Here is a 17,159-nt window from a genome sequence, read left to right on the forward strand (position 1 = left end):
GCCAAAAAGCCGGCAGTTCCCACTATCTCTAGAGGTGATGTGATGTTCGCTCATTTCATACAACTGCTGTGTTTGGTATATCACCAAGTTATTTCTTCATCTGTGCATTGCTCCAGTAAAATGCAAGCTGGAATATTGCATACACCAGAAGGTGCAGAGGAGAGTGACGTGAGTAACTCTTGCTCTAGGGGATGAGTTATATCAGTCAGCTTGGGCTTTTTGGCCTCTTAGTGGGGGTCTGAAAAGGGACCTTGAATGAATATATCGTACTTAATAGGATGGTCAGAATATCTTCCAGACAGAAGGTGGCAGCTGAGCACAGGGCACAAATTCAGAATGGAATGGGCAAATATAGGACGTTTACCAGGAAGAAATTGGTTTAGAAGCACTTATTTCCAAATCCTGTAATAGTTTCTTTCTGTTCTTTTTCACACAGTATTGAGCAAATGCTGGCCTCAAACCCTGGGAAGACGCCTATTAGTTTACTGCAGGAGTATGGAACAAGGATTGGAAAGACACCGGTGTATGATTTGCTGAAAGCTGAGGGCCAAGCCCACCAACCCAATTTCACTTTCCGAGTGACAGTTGGAGATATTAACTGCACAGGTTTGTGGCTTGTTCTTCAGTGTGACAGTTTGATCACTATTCGGGGACAGAGAGAGCAAAATGTTTCACGTATAGAATCCAGTTTAATACCTAAAAACAGAATCGTCTCTTTGGTATTCTTAATGTCTTAGGTCTGCTTTTGTCTAATTAATTACAGTGAGTCTCCCAGCATCAGATGAAGGTCTGCTTTCTATTTTTGCGGACCTTAGGTGCTGTGATCATCCCTGATAGGGTTAGAAAGATATCATTGATTGTGGTGTCATATAACTCCATGTTTGTAGGGCTCTTTATATTGACTTCATAATGGATTTTTTTTAAACCTGGTAGGAGAGGAGGAATGCAATCTGCAATTTTCCTTTTCTATTTTTGTAGAAATTTAAAATGGAAGGTGCCTTTGCATGTGGTAAATGAAGATACTGTTGATTCCTTTTCTAATCATGATGCTCTCTTAAGACTAATGCAGTCCCGCATTCTGATTTTCATTCCATTATATCTTTAGCAGTGTTTTGGGAATCTCATTCAATGTTTCTGTTTCGGGATGATGATTTTAAAAACCCGTAGCCTTCACCATGTGCCTCTAACAGTCTCTTCTTCCTATTTTTTATTCCCTGATGACTTTTGCAATGCACAGCACTACTTAAGGTCTTAATGCCATCTGTATAATCAAATAATGCTGCTCGCTTTAACGAAAGATGTTTTGAGATAAATACTGTTTTCCAGCTTGTTGTTCTTCCGTACATGTTGCAGAATAACGTAGAGAATTGCATTGCTTCTGGAACTGGTTGAGGAAGCAGCTTGAGGCAAGTCTCCAGCCTTTGTCAGCCTGCAGCAAAACAGTGGCATTCATGTTGTTTGTGCCTGCATTGTGCTAGCGAGTGCGAGATGTTGCAATGGCATTATTGCATCAACGTGAGGGCTGGGAAGAAATACCAGGGTTGATCATTGTAATAACTGGCAGTCCAAAGTAGACCCAGGTGATGCACAGTACAAGTGAGTCATCATTTGACAGATCTGAAATGAATGGGCACTAGCTTTTAGATAGGCAGAGACCAGAATCTTTACAGCAAATGTAAGGTATAGAAATAGGCCATTTGAGACATTGGTGCACTAGAGTGTCCTTCCGCCCTCTTCATCTCTTATCAGTTTAACACTCTGTTCCTTTCTCCCTCATATATTTGCCTTTAAATGCATCTCTACTATTTGCATCAACTGCTCCACATGGTAGAAAGTTCCATAAGCACTCTGCTGTCCGGAGATATGCATTTTTTTTTTCTGAATTCCCCACCGGATTTGTTCTTAGTGTTGCTCCATGAACAGTTCAACAGCATGTTGAATGAATTCTTTATTGAAGCAAGACCCGGTGAATCTGATGTGCCATGACTCCCCCAACCTGTTTTCAAGAGTGCAAACCACTTGATAACTGCGAGCAAAATCAAGATGCACATCGCGTGGATTGCTCCACAGTGGGGCCGACTGTTTTTATTTCGAGGCAGCCCACGTTCTTGTCAGGTTGTGCGCAGCAAGATCCCACAAAGTTGCAGCGAATGTCCAGTTGTTCTTTTAACTTTTGCTGACGTTGGGATGAGGGAAGTGTTTTGACTGGCATGCTAGGTGAACTGTCTTTCTTATTTTTTGGTGCCTCGGGGTCTTTTCCATCTGCGAAAGTGGTTTAGATCTTCAATGCAATGCTGATCTGGAGTGGGGCATATGCACCTGAGCTAGGGTCGGTTTTGACCCCATGATCTCTGGTCCAGGTGAGCATGCTTGCTAGTTTATTAGCAACAGAGCCAAACTGATGCCTCTGGAAAAGTTACAAGTTGTCACAGAGGGGGAATGGCTGAAACCCTCTGACAGTTAAAACGAAAACACAAGTCTCAATCTGTTATAATGGGAGTAGAGGTTCCCTTCTAGTAATTACCCCTGAAACACCCAGAGAAGCTCGCCTTTCCCCTCGTAATCTGTTAAGAGTGGTTATAAGAAAGAAAATCCCTGATCTCCACTTTACAAATAATGTGAAATAATTTATTTGTGTAACCCTAACAATGAACGAATTAACAGAATTACTAACAAACTGAACAATTCCTCCCGAGACCACTAACTACTTCCTAACTGGTCTAAATTCTACTGGAATAATGTTCAAATAAACGCAAGTCCCACTCATATAAACCCAATTAATAAGACAGCAATAAATTAAAACTTAATCTGTCCAAGTTTGCACAGAATGTGTCTTCTGGAAAGTTCTGTCTTCTCCATTGATCATCTGTCAGGAACATCTCTTTCTGCAGTTCCCTCTGTAATTTATTCTGTGAGGACTTTGAACTAAAGATGCCGTGGTACCTTTGATGGGTCTTTTTGGAGAGCTTAATAATTTTTTGTGAAAGCCAGGTTTGTGTCTCAGGTGGCGGACTTACTTTTGCTACAGATGGCAGATGGCTCTCTCTGCTTTTGTCAAATGCCCTTATCTTTATACCCATAATGACATAATAGTATTTCTTGTGTAGGATTGGTTCGATGTTGTCAACACCATCTGATTTAAATTTTATAGGTTTTTAGTATCTGAGGGCTTGGTTCAAATTGATTGGCTAAAATTCAAAACTGTTGTCTTGGTGAAAATGCAGTTTGGCTGTTCGATACAAAATATCTCAATTCGGCCACTCTCTGCGCACAGTACTTGTAAACTTCCAAGCACAAGCTCTTAAAGGGACCATGGCGCTGCTTTTCCCTATGATTATTTTACCAACAAATTCTAACTTCCTGCCTTCCAATTCACGAATATTCGACCCAACTTTGTAACAACGCGTAAAGGAATTGAGGTGCATTTCTGCCATCAACTAACCTGACCCAAAGCTGACTGTTCAGATCTGTCTGAGGATCGATTCAGCTCAGGTATCTAGGCTGAAAACATTTTTTTTTTTTTTGTAGCCATTTAAATTAGTTGCTTTATGGTTGGTTTCTGTTTTGTGGGTTTTATTTAAAGTTGTGTTTTAATTAATGTTTTTCCCCCCTCAGGTCAGGGGCCTAGCAAAAAGGCAGCAAAGCACAAGGCAGCGGAAGCTGCCCTGAAATTACTAAAGGGAGGAAACATGTTGGAGCCCATGTTGGATGGAGTCAAGTACGTGAATAGCTAACTGCACCTAGAAAGAGCTTTCCATTCCATCTTCTATGGTGATATTCAACCCTATGTTATTTGCCCTTCTTCCCCCCCCTCCCGTCTCCATCTCTTCCAAAAGGCAGTGACATATGCAGGGAAACCATTCCTCAAGTGCTGTCAGCTTCTAAATGGTCATTCCTCAAGGACTAGCCCTAGCAGCCCTGATTCGCTGTTGAACCACGAGGGCATCACAGCTATTCCCAGTGGTGCTATTTGCACCCATCCCCCAACTATTCTCTCACCTTGCAGTTTCACCACCAGGGGGCACTGGCTGGTGCTCAGAAATAGGAACCTTTATCACGATATTTGCCCCCTTTCCAAATATAGTCCCCTTTTTCACCAGCTCTGGCTGCTGATGCAGGACAGATCCAATGCTCAGATGAGACAGCAAACCAAAGTGGCCATTTTCATGCTCCAATTGGTGTTAGGTGGGTGTGACACTGTAGCTTTTAAGAAGGGAGCTTGTCCAGAGTCCTTGGGACTGGCATTGATCCATGAAACCGCACTCCCCCTAAAGTTTGATTGACAGCTCACTCCTCCTGTTGTGTTTACAGGACATCGCGGTGCGCAAAATGGCTGCGGCATTTGCCTACATAAGTCACTGCACTTCAATTCAAAGCAAGTCATTGTATGTGACGCATTTTGGAACGATTCTGAAAAATGTGATGACCGCGCTATGCAAATGCAAGTTCCTTTTCTTCTCTGAGCTAACATGGAGATCAGAGACTGAGCCTGGAAGCTGTAAAACTCAACCGCTCTGCGTGCGGTGTCTTTAAGTGCCATTGGCGTATAATATGTTGGCGATTACAAATAGTTAGAACTTTGTGAAAGATTCTAGGCAGCTATGTGTTTTAAAGTATAACGGTACTGGACTCAGCACCCTGAATTTGTGTCAAAATCAGTTCCTTGATTTCTCAGTTACAGCCTGTAAACCTGAACAGGCAATACTGATGACATGTGGGCACTCAGTGAGGCAGTCTGTCAGTTGTAGAAAGGGTTAAAGTTGTCAGGTAAAGTTCTATTTTGTGTTAAACGTTGTAAAAGTTTCAGAAGTAGACCTTCAATCCATTTAGTCGTCCAAGCCTCCGCATTCCCTTGATGCATTCCTAATGATGCTGAATTTTTTTTGTCTATCATTGTCTTTCCGAAAATAATCCATTTATGGAAATGAGAAAGGGAATGTATCCTTGAGTTTGAGATTTACTTTGAGGCTAGTATTACAACATGTTTATCTGCACAAACTCCTAATCCAACAGTTTGATGTTAGCGATGGCTGGTGGTGGGTATGAAGAACTTGGAGTTGCCCTTTTTTAATTAAATGTGCATGGAATTGATAAAACTCAAAGACAACCAAGGAGTTTTCCCGGCCAATATTCTTCTCCCAACTAGCACTGCCAAAAGCATTCCTCGTGCAGTATGGGATCTTGCTGTGCGCAAAACGGGGCTGCTGCATTTGCTTGCACAATGACAGTCGCTAAACTTCAAAAGTGAAGCGCTTTATAAACGTTTCTTGGAGACGTGACAAGGCGCTTTGTAAGGTTTTTTTCCTAAAAATCCCTGCCCGTTTAACTCCCAGGTTGTTCAATCTGGCAGTGATTCAGTGTGTTGGGCTTGTACCATACCATAGGAAGGATGTGGGCTCATAGTTTGTTTCCACTTGGGCCAACTCTTGACCTAGATTGTACAGAAGCTGGAAACTGGAGATGCCTGCGCCAGATAGGAAAGGAGGAAGCTCAACTGATGGGTTATCCTTGTTGAAGTGACACCTGGTAAAATGTACAGTGCAAATGATATACTAGTGTAAGCCTGTGTCTGTTAAAGCACAACACCACACAGCAGAGATACAGATATTTGCTTTCGATTTTAAAAAATAGTTCTCCGAGTATGGGCAATACTGGCAAGGCAGTATTAACTCACTTTCTTAATAGTAAGCCTGAGAGTGGCAAGAGTCAATAACACTGGAACTTGTATCAGCTCTCAGTCCAAAGCAGGTAAGAATAGAGACCCCTCCTTGAAGGACATGGGTGAAGCAATTGGATTTTCACAACAAAATTCTTACAAGGAATAACAGGGTAGCTGCACAAAGGGTGTTTTGCCTGACTTAGGGGGGAAAGGGAGAAAACCAGGGGACCAGTCTCAGAATCAGAGGTAGGCAATGAGGAGGAATTTCTTCACTCCGAGGGTGGTGAATCTTTAAAATTCACTCTCCTAGAGAACTATAGAGACTCTGTGATCATTTATGTTCAAGAAGGAGATCAATACTTTTCTAGATACTAAAGATATTGAGGGATACGAGGATAATGCAGGAAAATCATGTTGTAGATTTGATCCTACAATGTCAGATTGGACTCATAGGCCTAAACGACCTTCTCCTGATCCTATTTCTTACGTTATAAAACAATAGCATTTTGCAATCTTTTGGTTTCTACAAGTTGCTAGATTTATTGAATTGCCATTCAGGGATATGAACTCACAAGCTCCCAGTCCAGTACCTGAAGCACTAAGCTGCTGGACCCTAATACCTAATCCGGCCAAGTTGCTGGAAGACTAGTTATGGAAGGAACAACTGAAGCGGAGTTTCTCCATGTTCCATCCTTGCAAGTGATCTTGTGGTCTCTGGTGTTTCCGGAGCTTTGGTGAACTGATTTTATTTCACTTTCCTCTGTGGGTTTTGTGAATTGGTATCTTGTCAACTGTCTTGTGTCATTGTTCTTTCCCTATCCCCTTTCACTCCCTGCTGCTAAATTCTGTGCTGTGCAGCCCCTTGTGTGCATGTCTGCCTATTTGAGAAATGCATTGAAGGTTTGCATATTGGCTTCCAGTTAGCCCACAGAGAGTAGCACCAGGTAGTAAGGAGAAATTGCAGAAGTCACTGAAGCATCATTCTCCCTGAGGCTGGATATTAATATGTTTGTGTAAGGTAAAGGTTTTTTGTTCTGGAATTGAGTGGACCCTAAGGGGTAAGTCACCCAACTCTCTCCTCTGCATTTATTTAGGGCAGGCATGGCTGCCTAAAGAAAAATGCCTTCATTGAGTATGTGAAAAATATTTATAAGTTATGAACTTTCCGTATTTCATTGTTCTCTCTTTTTTTTAACCCCCTCCAGGATCTCTGGCACTGAATCCAAAAGCTCAAGCTCTGCTCAGCTGGCGGAATGCAACCCTGTAGGGGCCTTGCAGGTATTGTATTCTTGTTTATTTCCCAACACTCAGGATACATGTACACTGGTTACTTTCCTTCATTTACAATGTTGAGCACAGAAACAGGCTATTCAGCCCAACAGGTCATGCTCGCATTTATACTCCACACGAGTCTCCATGCACTCGATTTCATCTCGTCCTATTCCCATGTCCTCCTGTTTCTTTCTCTTTCATGTTTTACTAGCTACCCCTTCTATACACCTTTCCATTCCTTGTGTTCACTCACCTTGCATTCTTTATCGTTTGGGTAAAGAATTCCTCCTAGATTCCCTGTTAGATTTATTCACGACTATCTTAGTTTTGCTGTTCCCATCAGTTGGAAACTGCTCTATAGCCACCCCTTCATAATCTTCTTGGGTCCTCTGCCAAAGTTAAAAACCACAATGTCACAATCTTCTCCACATACAAGGCAATGATCAAGCGCTGTGTTGCTGCCAGCAGTTTTGTCCAGACCGGCCATTCAGCCTACCTCTGGTGTGTGTGCATTCTATAGTCAGGAGCTCTGGACAGTGATGGTAGAAGCTCCAGTTTCCTTTCTGTCACACGGCTGAACGGGAATCTGTCCCCCAGTGCTGGTTGTCCTGTTATAGGAAGGATATTATTAAGCTGGAGAGGATTCAGAAAACATTTGCCAGGATGTTGCTGGGAATGGAGGGTTTGATTTATAATGAGAGGCTGGGACTCTTTTTTTTCCACTGGAGTGTAGGAGGTTAAGAGGTTTATAAAATCGTTAGGTGCATAGATAAGGTGAATGGTAGTTATCTTTCTCTGTGGTGGGGGATTTCAAGACTAGGGGGCATATTTTTAAGGTGAGAGGAGAAAGATTTTAAAAAAAAGACACAAGGGGCAATTTTTTTTTTTAAACAGAGTAGTTCACGTGTGGAATGAACTTCCAGGGGAAGTGATGGATGCAGGTACAGTTACAACGTTTAAAAGACATTTAGATAAGAACGTGAATAAGAAATGTTTGGAGGGATGTAGGCCAAGCGCAGGCAGGTGTTGACTAGTTTAGTTTGGGATTATGGTCGGCATGGATTGGTTGGACCAAAGGGTCTGTTTCCATGCTGTATGACTCTGTGCCCACTATCAGCCTATGTTGGAAGGATTCACTCAACCTGTTTGGCCACATTATGAACATGCCTTCCATGGCCGTCAAGTCTTGGAGCGAGACTTGGACCTTGAGTTTCTCGCTCAGAAGCAGGGACATTACCCACTACACCACAAAACCTCTGTTATAATTTTAAAAACATCTATTATGTTTGAGGTGCATCTGTGTTATATGCTGAGGTGATTGTGTATTGCTGTCTTTAAGCAGATTGATGAAGTACCAGTGCACCATCAGTAACATTCTGCTTAGTGTGTGTTCTTTCTTTCCAGGAGCTGGTGGTTCAGAAAGGATGGAGACTTCCGGAATATACGGTCACTCAGGAATCTGGTCCTGCCCACCGGAAAGAGTTCACTATGACTTGCAGGGTAGAGAGATTCTTGGAGATAGGTATGGGCACTCTGCTCCTACCCCACAGTCCTTCAGTGTTTGTTGGTGTCTTGTGTCCATGCCTCTGGTACTGCTGCTGTGGTTGAGTGCCTCTACTACCTTTCTTCAGTATTTTGGCTCTGAGTTGCATTGTTGGGTAGCTGCTGAGCCAAGCCAGTGTCCAGTATTTTTTATATTCGTTTGTGCGACATGGGCATCACTGGCTGGGCAGCATTTATCGCCTAGTTGCCCTTGAGAATTCGATGATGAGCTGCCTTCTTGAAGCGCCGCAGTCCACCTGCTGTAGATAGATACACATTGCCCGGAGGGAGGGAATTCCAGGATTTTGACCCAGCAACAATGAAAGAACAGCAATATATTTCCAAGTCAGGATGGTGAGTGTCTTGGAGGGGAACTTGCAGGGGTGGTGTTCCCATGTATGTGCCGCCCTTGTCCTTCTAGATGGAAGTAGTCATGGGTTTGGTGAGGATCTTTAGTAAATTTCTGCAGTGCATCTTGTAAATAGTACATACTGCTGCTCCTGACTCTAGGTGGTGGAGGGAGTGGATGTGGTGCCAATCAAGCGGGCCGCTTTGTCCTGGATGGTGTTGAGCTTTTTGAGTGCTGTTGGAGCTGCATTCATCCAGGCAAGTGGAGAGTATTCCATCACACTCTCGACTTGTGCCTCACAGCTGGTGGATAGGCTTTGGGGAGTCAGGAGGAGAGTTACTCACCGTAGTATTCCTCGCCTCTGACCGGCTTTAGTAGCCACTGTGTTTATATAGCAAGTCCAGTTGAGTTTCTGGTCAATGGTAACCCCAAGGATGTTGGTAGAAGAGAAATTCAGTGATGGTAACACAATTGAATGTTAAGGAGTGGTGGTTAGATTGTATCTTATTGATGATGGTTATAGCCTGGCATTTGTGTGGTGTGAATGTTACTTGCCACTTGTCAGCGCAAGCTTGGATACTGTCCAGATCTTGTTGCATTTGAACATTTGCTGCTTCAATATCTGAGGAGTCATCAATGGTGCTGAACATTGTACAATCATTGGTGAACAGCCCCACTTCTACCCTTATGAGGGAGGGAAGGTCATTGATGAAGCAGCTGACTGAAGCAATTGACTGTTGAGCTTAGTTAAGAAAAGCTGCACATGTGTCATGTACTGTGGTATATAGTTCAAAGTGATGCTTGCAGAGCATTTTACAAGGCTGTATAGATGTTGGATTTAATGTGCTTTTTTTATTGTTAGAATGTGGTTAGAAAAATGTTGACAAGTGATTTGTCCTTCAGGCCAAAATGTGGGAGGGTGGAACTAAGCAAGATAGTTCTTTCCAAGAGCCAAACAGGCATAATAGCCTGAAATGACCTCCTTCTGTGATACAGGTTGCTATGATTCCATGAAACTAGCAGCACTGATTCTCACAGAGCATTCATTCCCACAGCATCCATATCACACATCATTTTTGGACTATGCATCCTACACTTCTAGACATCTTCTGGCACTTCCAAATTGAGAACTAGCCAGATTGTACGAGCAACATTGGGGTATAAATTACTTGCTTTGTTTTGTTTTTCTTCCTGCCCCTTCCAATAATTTTCCATAACAAAAGTCCTAGACTACCTTCCTATGCACAATGAGGAACTGGAAAAATAGAATTTTAAAATCTAATTTTGCTTGACATTGCTGAATTTCATTTTAAATAGCTCTTATTCCCAGAGCATTGTGGAAAGGGATTTAGGGCTCAGTGCAAGAGCTCAGTGTCAGCCCCTAAATTGAGATTTAAGGTAGTTGTTCAGCAATTTGTTTTGCATTCGCTTTGTGTCATAATCTTTGAAATAGTAATGGAGGATTCACAATCAGTAAACCAGGAAAGTCAATACTGCAACTTTGGAAATACTCTGCACATTTTCTTCCCCAGTGTTCAATGTTTGTACTTTACACACAGGTCTTTTTTTTTTTTGATGCAGTGTAGGAGTTTTTGTGCATCTTAGACAAAGTAATTTTGTTGCAACATGGCACTTAGTGTGTGAAACAGCTGCTTATTTACTCAGGACATTCTGATCTCCCTCTGCCATTGGATGAACTGCTGCCTGATCTTTCCCAAAGCCAACAATTGTTACCTTTTTGTGTGGGAGTTGTGTAAGAAAATAGAGTTTTAGAATGGAACTTGGAGGGAATAGGCTCAAAAGGGTTTTAAAAGATTGGTTAAATCAAGTGTATTTGACTACAATCAAGATATTTTTCCAGAAGGCAGCAATATGAATTGATCTTTAAGTAGTTGTCAGAATGTACACTACCTAAGTGGAATTATCTAACCATACAGCATAAAGCTGGGTCAGGAGACCATTGACAGTCATGGCTTCAGCTCCCAGCCTATGGGAGTTTTACTGCCAGAATTTGCGGAACATGTATGTGGGGGTGTGGTGCAGTTGAACTGGACACAGAGATCTGTTTGCACCAACCCAGTTTGAAGAAACACGTGCTGAGTGGTTGAGGGATTTCATTTTAATATTTAATGAATGGTGTGTGATCAGTCTGTTAATTTGTGATGTCTCATCTGTCGTAGGGAGCGGGACTTCGAAAAAGCTGGCCAAGCGCAATGCTGCCGCAAAGATGTTAGCAAGAATCCACGATGTCCCTGTGGATCAGAGGGATGGGAACGAAGTTGAGCCAGAAGATGACCAGTTTTCCATTGTAAGTGTGTGAAAGGATGAATTGCAGTCTTTAATGAGAGCACCAGTTTGCATCATGAGTGAGAGCTGACAATCTGGTGATGACATGACAGCCCTGCCAGTTTTTAGACACAAAGATCTAACTGGAGTGACCAGAGACAGTAGTGGAAACTACCTGTATTGTACAAACAGATATTGAGGAATGCCTGCATTGATATCACTGGAGCAGTTCAGTACAGCAGTGACTGAGATAAATCTTCACAACATGTGCTCTTCAAATTTGAAAACTGCCCAACAGTACTCTGGTCTGGAATTTTTGTATTTTTACAGCATTTGGGGGTGATGTTCTGGTGGTTATAAGGTGGCTATTAATGATAGGGGGAATTTTCAGTTCCTTCATTTGTTTTCAGAGTGTGGGTGTTGCTGACAATGCTTGCCATCAATTGCCCTAATTTTATGTCACTGTATAACTCATTAAGCCACTAAAGAGGGCATTTAAGAGACAACCATTCTGATATGGAGCTGGAATTATGTATAGATCCGCAGTGGGCAAGAGCATCAGCTTTTTCTCTCTAAAGGATACTTGTGAAGCATTTGAGTTTTCATGGTACGTCCAGTAGCTTTGAGGCCACTTATAATGATACCATCTCATGTTTTTTTATTCCAACTGGTGTGACTTGAATTGTAGATTTATAATCCAGGCATCTAGATTTGTCTCCAATAACATAACTGCTACAGTGCCCCATGAGATTATGAATGAAGAGTATCACAAACCATAGCATTTTAGATGGCTTCTAGAATAACTGAGACATCTGCAACTCTTGGCAACCTCTGCTGATTCTACACGATTGAATGCCAATCGAGGTCCTATTTAGGCTCGGTGAATTGAGGGGTACGGGGAGAGTGGGAAAGTGGTGTTGAGGTAAAAAGTCAACCATGGTAGTATTGAATGGTGGAGCAGGTTTAAGGGGGTAAATGTTCTACTTCTGCTATTTTATATAATTTTAGGAACTGAGAGTCTTTGTAGAGTTCCTCATGGTCAACTTATCAATTGAGTTCAAGTTTTATTTTAAACCCCTTTTTTTCCCCCCCTGTCCATCCCAGAACAAATTTCTTCTCAGTTTGCATTTTTAGTTGCTTGATTTTTTTTATTTTTTGGTTTATTCCCCAAGATCTTGTGCATTCTGTCTGGGGATCATTCTTTCTCTCAAAAGACTCTGAGTTTGCGAATCAGCCAATTAGCTGACAGCAGCACTTGGGTTTTGAGTTTGTTGCGTGAAGAGAGCCAAGCACCCAATCCCACCAGAAGCATGGCAACTTTAGCGACAGAACTGTGAGCTACAGAGCATTCCACTTATAGAAAGAGCGCTGAGGAAAATGCAGCCACGTTTTAAATAGACTAACATGCCGAAAGGAGGTGGTTCCTTCACTGTGCTTATTTGTCTCTTTCTCTCCAGATGGTTGGTAATAAGCTGGATGGGCCAAAGGGCAAGAGCGCAGGTTGCACGTGGGATTCGCTTCGGAATTCTGCAGGGGAGCGAATTCTTCACCTCAAGAGCAACCCACTTGGTGTTGCCAACTCCAACTTTTGCCAGATGCTGAGGGAACTGGCAGAAGAGCAGCGGTTTGACGTCAGTTACTTAGATATCGGTAAGTCACCTCTAGCTGACTGTACTGTGAATGGAGAGCCTCTTTTACCCATGGGGAGTCAATTGCTTTCCGTGTTACATGCCAGGAGCATACTGTGGGACTGTAGCGTTAAGGTGCAGCCAGCACATCATCTTGAAACCAGTGCTTGGATTACCACCAGGAAAACAAGGAGTAAAGCTTTTCTGACTAAGCAAGGAGGCAGTTAATTCTAAGAGCTGTGAAGTGAAAGGAAGCATTTGCATTTATATCACACCAAATCATCAGAATGTTCCAAAGTGCTTCACGTGTAATTGATTACTTTTTGTGGTGTCGGCACTGACTTGTAGTCATATTCAATGACCAGTTTGCATCCGACAAGATTGCACAAATGGTAACTGAGATGGCTGATCAGTTGATCTGGTTTACTCTGCTGTGACATCTTTTTTATATTTATCTAAGCAGGTAGGCAGGTCTACATTTTAACAGCTTATCTAAAACATTGTACCAACAACAGTGTAGTGTAGGAGTGCTGCACTGTTAGTGTATTGGAAATGTGGATTATGGGCTCAGATCCTGGAGGTTGTACTTGCAATCCTCTATGCCATTTAGATGAGAATAAACAATATAGTTTGCTGGAGTCCATTGCATTTGTTTGCTTTTTTTTTGCCCTACTGCTCCACCATCTGGTCCTTTTACATATTTTCAGTCCCATCCCTGACTCTAGATGTGGTTGTTTTCCCTGCCCAGGATTTCATTCTGTACCACCAATCTGGTGAATTCCAAAAGCCTGTGACCTCTACCATCTAGAAGGACAAGGACATCAGATACGTGGGCACACCACCACTTGCAGTTTCCCCTCCAAGCCACTCACCATCCTGACTTGGAAATAGATCGCTGGTCCTTCACTGTCGCTGGAGCAAAATCCTGGGAACTCCCTCCGTAACATCCCTACAACCCAAGGACTGTGGTGGCTCAAGACGGCATTGCTCACCACCACCTTCTCTCACACAATTAGAAATGGGCAAGAAATACTGGCACATATACAAATATTCAAAAAAAAAGTGGTGAAGCCAGTTAGTCCAGTTTAAGGGAGAAGGAAGTGGCAGAAACCTATTCTCTGTATCAGTCAAGGAAGTTTGAAAGCTGTTTTGAATGACCCTGCTTCTCCAGCCGTTTGCTAACTTCCTGTGCCTTTTCTTTTTTTGTGTGTTTTCTTTCCAGAAGAGTTGAGTTTGAGTGGCCTGTACCAGTGTCTCGTGGAGCTATCAACACAACCCACCACTGTTTGCCATGGCTCTGGCTCAACAAGGGATGGTGCCCGTGCCAGTGCAGCCCACAATGCATTGCAATATCTGAAAATCATGGCTGGAGGAAAATGAACCCAGTGAAGAACAATGATCACTCCTCAGTCTGACCAGCACTGTTTTAATTCCCGCCCAAACCGACATGTTTTTTAAAACCAACAGCTTGAATTTCCCAAGTCGTGTACTTGATTGGAAATCGAGGTTTCTTATGGTTTAGAATGCCTAGGAGATGCATTTTTATTTTTTTGGGGGTGTGGGTCAGTGATGCAAGGCAGGACGGAAGGAATCTGTAAGTTTATGTTGAACCTTTTTTCCAAACGTGTTGCTCTCCCATGTTGTCCACCTCTAATTTACTGGATGGTCAACATGATACTGCTGTTGGCAAATAAATTCTCGCCCTTAAGTTTCACTCAAACTGGTAGTTAGAAGCCTACTATGATTGTGAATAGTGTCCCTCGCCCTACTGACTGAGTTCGAGTTGAATTGCTGCAGTGATGATGGCCATCTGATGTTCTTTTAACTTAATTTCCCAGAAAATATGGCATTTTAATATATCGTGAGTTTGCGACATTAATTTGATCTCCTTCCAACTGTCAGGGTCACTAAGCACCCTAATAGGAAATGGGTGTTTGTTATCCCAACGTGATGTGCTATTGATCCCATGACGTTGCATTGTGTGTCTGTCAATTTCTCTTCATGGCCAATTTGCCTAAGCAGTGGCAAGGCACTAGATAGAGGGAGAGGCTCTTGTCTGCTTCTGTACGCTTGGCATAAAATAGCATTATGAAGCCTCCTACGAGGAGGCTGGCCAACTGTGAAGGCTGGAGAAAGGTGTGTATATAAATAGTGGTTAAAGGTTAAAAATGAATGATAATTTTTGTTTTTGTCAAGTATTATGAAGCTTTTTTGAAATAAGTTATTGATTGATTGTTATTTTTTTTTCAAACAATGGGCTTTCCAGGCCCAGAACTCGAGTTACAATAATTGCAGTACCAAAACTTGCAAGTATTCTGTACAAACACTATAGAGAACTGTCTACTTCCCTGAAATTGTTTACCTTTTTGTAGCTACAACAGGACTTTATAAATGCTAGTTTTAACAAGGCTGGAATCTTTAAGAGGGAATCTATCGTAGAAGCACACCCCTTGATCAGAGTCCAACATTATTATACGTTACATTTGTCTGCAGACAACTGCAGATTCTTCTTCCAATGCACTAGGGACTCCTCCATTTTAAAAAAAAAGTTGACATTTATATATCACCTTTCACGACTTTAGTGCATCCCAAAATGCTTTACACCGAGGGAAGTACTTTTGAAGGGTTCTCATAGATTTTCTTGGGCTCTATGTATTGTCCAGTGTGGCTCCAAAGCAGATGTGCGGAGCATCTGCAAGATGCACCCTGGCTTGTACTGAGGTAACTGATCTCAGCATGGACCATAGCGTTGCTACGATTGGGGTGAAGAAAGTGATCCTTTTTTGCTTTTGATTGCTATCAAGTGACCTTTTTGTAGAAAGTGTACTGTGTGGAAATCAGGCGCTGGCAGTATCTGACCAACTGTCATGCCCATCACTCTGACATCGCTTAGCGCTGGTGGGGAGATTCGAGCCCTGTGCCGGAGCAGAGGTGGGTGTCTTCTGGAAAGGTGGAGTTAAAGAGAGAAAAGGATGTGTAGAACAGAGAGACCCCATAATACAGGAGATGATTCACACCCAAGCTCCAGGCTCATTCAGCCCAGTCCAGGAGAAGAAGGTTCTGTTTACTTGCTAGAAGGGCTCAATGGCAAATGGCAATCAACTGATCGTAGATGTGGCAAAACTGTGACAAACTCGGTTGAGGCAATTGCAAGAACTGGTGTAAAGTGTTGGGGATTGGGGTTGGGACTTGGTAAATTGGTTCAGTCAAGAGAGGTTTGCATGAAGGGTCATTGGGCAAAGAATTGCTTGGTTGCTCCCCTGGTGTGAATACGTACATGTATAGAAAGAAAATCATGTTTACAATGTTGCTGAATGTAACAGTTCTTCCCAGTGTTGGGATGGGGCAGAGGGCATATGTGGCTTTCCGTTTGACTGAAAGTGTCCCACTCCTCTACACCTCACAATGAGCGCACAATTGACCTGACAAATGTGATTCCAGATAAAGCATTTGTACAGAGGCTTTTCATGGAGTTGGCAGAGTATTAAAGAAAACTTTTGATAATTATTAAAGGAAATGAATGTTTCTTTTCGTTGATAGCAAATCAAAATGTTGCATCCAGGTTCAAGGTTTTCTTTTTAGATGTTTCAAGTATATATGCATACAGTCTGTTGTTTGGTTGTTTTATAAGTTTTATAGTGCCCTTTTTTTCTCAGAAATGGTGCTCTTTCAGCTCTCTCTCTGGTGCTTTGCGCATATTTGATTGAGTCTGAGAAAGCTACAAAGGAACTGTTGAGGAATAAGACCATTTCTACCTGAAAAGGATTACAAATGTCAGAAATACTCTCAACTGTTTTGTCAGGACCTGTGGAGCAAAAAGGCAACTTAATGTTTCAGGTGTATTTGTAACTTTTTAAAAATATTTAAACACACAAAGAAATCTGCCCAACTTGAGTGAATAAACATGTAAATTATTCGTATGCCAGCCCTCTTGTCCACTGTTTTAAGATGCATGCAATTTATGTCGGATGTGTTAATAACGATGTTAAAAGAGTAGAGGTAGGTGCGCACACATTCAGAATTTGTACACTGCTATCACCAGCCAATTTTGAGTTGACCTGTTCAGCCACTGTTGGCTCATTAGCTCACTGACTTTGAGCCAGAGAGTAACTGACATTCAGGCTGGGAGTCTCCAGAGTTTAACACCACCTGATCACTGGATACCATTTTCTGGTGAAACACAACACCTGGAGAATAAGGGACCAAGCTGGGTTCTGCAGTAACAGTTGAGGCACAAGTGTGAAAACATACCATTTGGGTAATGCCAAAACAGTTGAGGCACAAGTGTGAAAACATACCATTTGGGTAATGTCCCAGAGGTCAGTGAATTGCAAGAGGTGAGTGCCTTTAGAAGGAGAGAACATGGACAAAGGTTCATGTGCCACAACTGCCTTGACACATGATTTCATAACATTCAGATCCT

At 42.4% G+C, this 17,159-nt stretch overlaps 1 protein-coding gene across 3 annotated transcripts in view; it reads left to right on the plus strand.

Annotated features, from left to right (window-relative positions):
- tarbp2 (TAR (HIV) RNA binding protein 2) overlaps positions 1-16,656 on the plus strand; it is a 20,535-nt gene extending 3,879 nt beyond the window's left edge. Inside the window, exons 2-8 of one of the 3 annotated variants that reach the window (XM_048618939.1) lie at positions 437-606; positions 3,616-3,718; positions 6,865-6,937; positions 8,339-8,453; positions 11,003-11,130; positions 12,566-12,758; positions 13,959-16,656. In XM_048618939.1, coding sequence (XP_048474896.1) covers positions 437-606; positions 3,616-3,718; positions 6,865-6,937; positions 8,339-8,453; positions 11,003-11,130; positions 12,566-12,758; positions 13,959-14,116 — 940 coding nt within the window. In that variant the 3' untranslated portion in view covers positions 14,117-16,656. Of the gene's footprint in view, positions 1-436; positions 607-3,615; positions 3,719-6,864; positions 6,938-8,335; positions 8,454-11,002; positions 11,131-12,565; positions 12,759-13,958 lie in introns of all 3 variants that reach the window. The other 2 variants (XM_020521227.2, XM_020521226.2) reach the window with 2 other exon arrangements.
- Positions 16,657-17,159: the final 503 nt, after the last annotated feature.

This window comes from Rhincodon typus, chromosome 41 (assembly GCF_021869965.1).
Source record: "Rhincodon typus isolate 14 chromosome 41, sRhiTyp1.1, whole genome shotgun sequence".
Lineage (NCBI taxonomy): Eukaryota > Metazoa > Chordata > Chondrichthyes > Orectolobiformes > Rhincodontidae > Rhincodon > Rhincodon typus.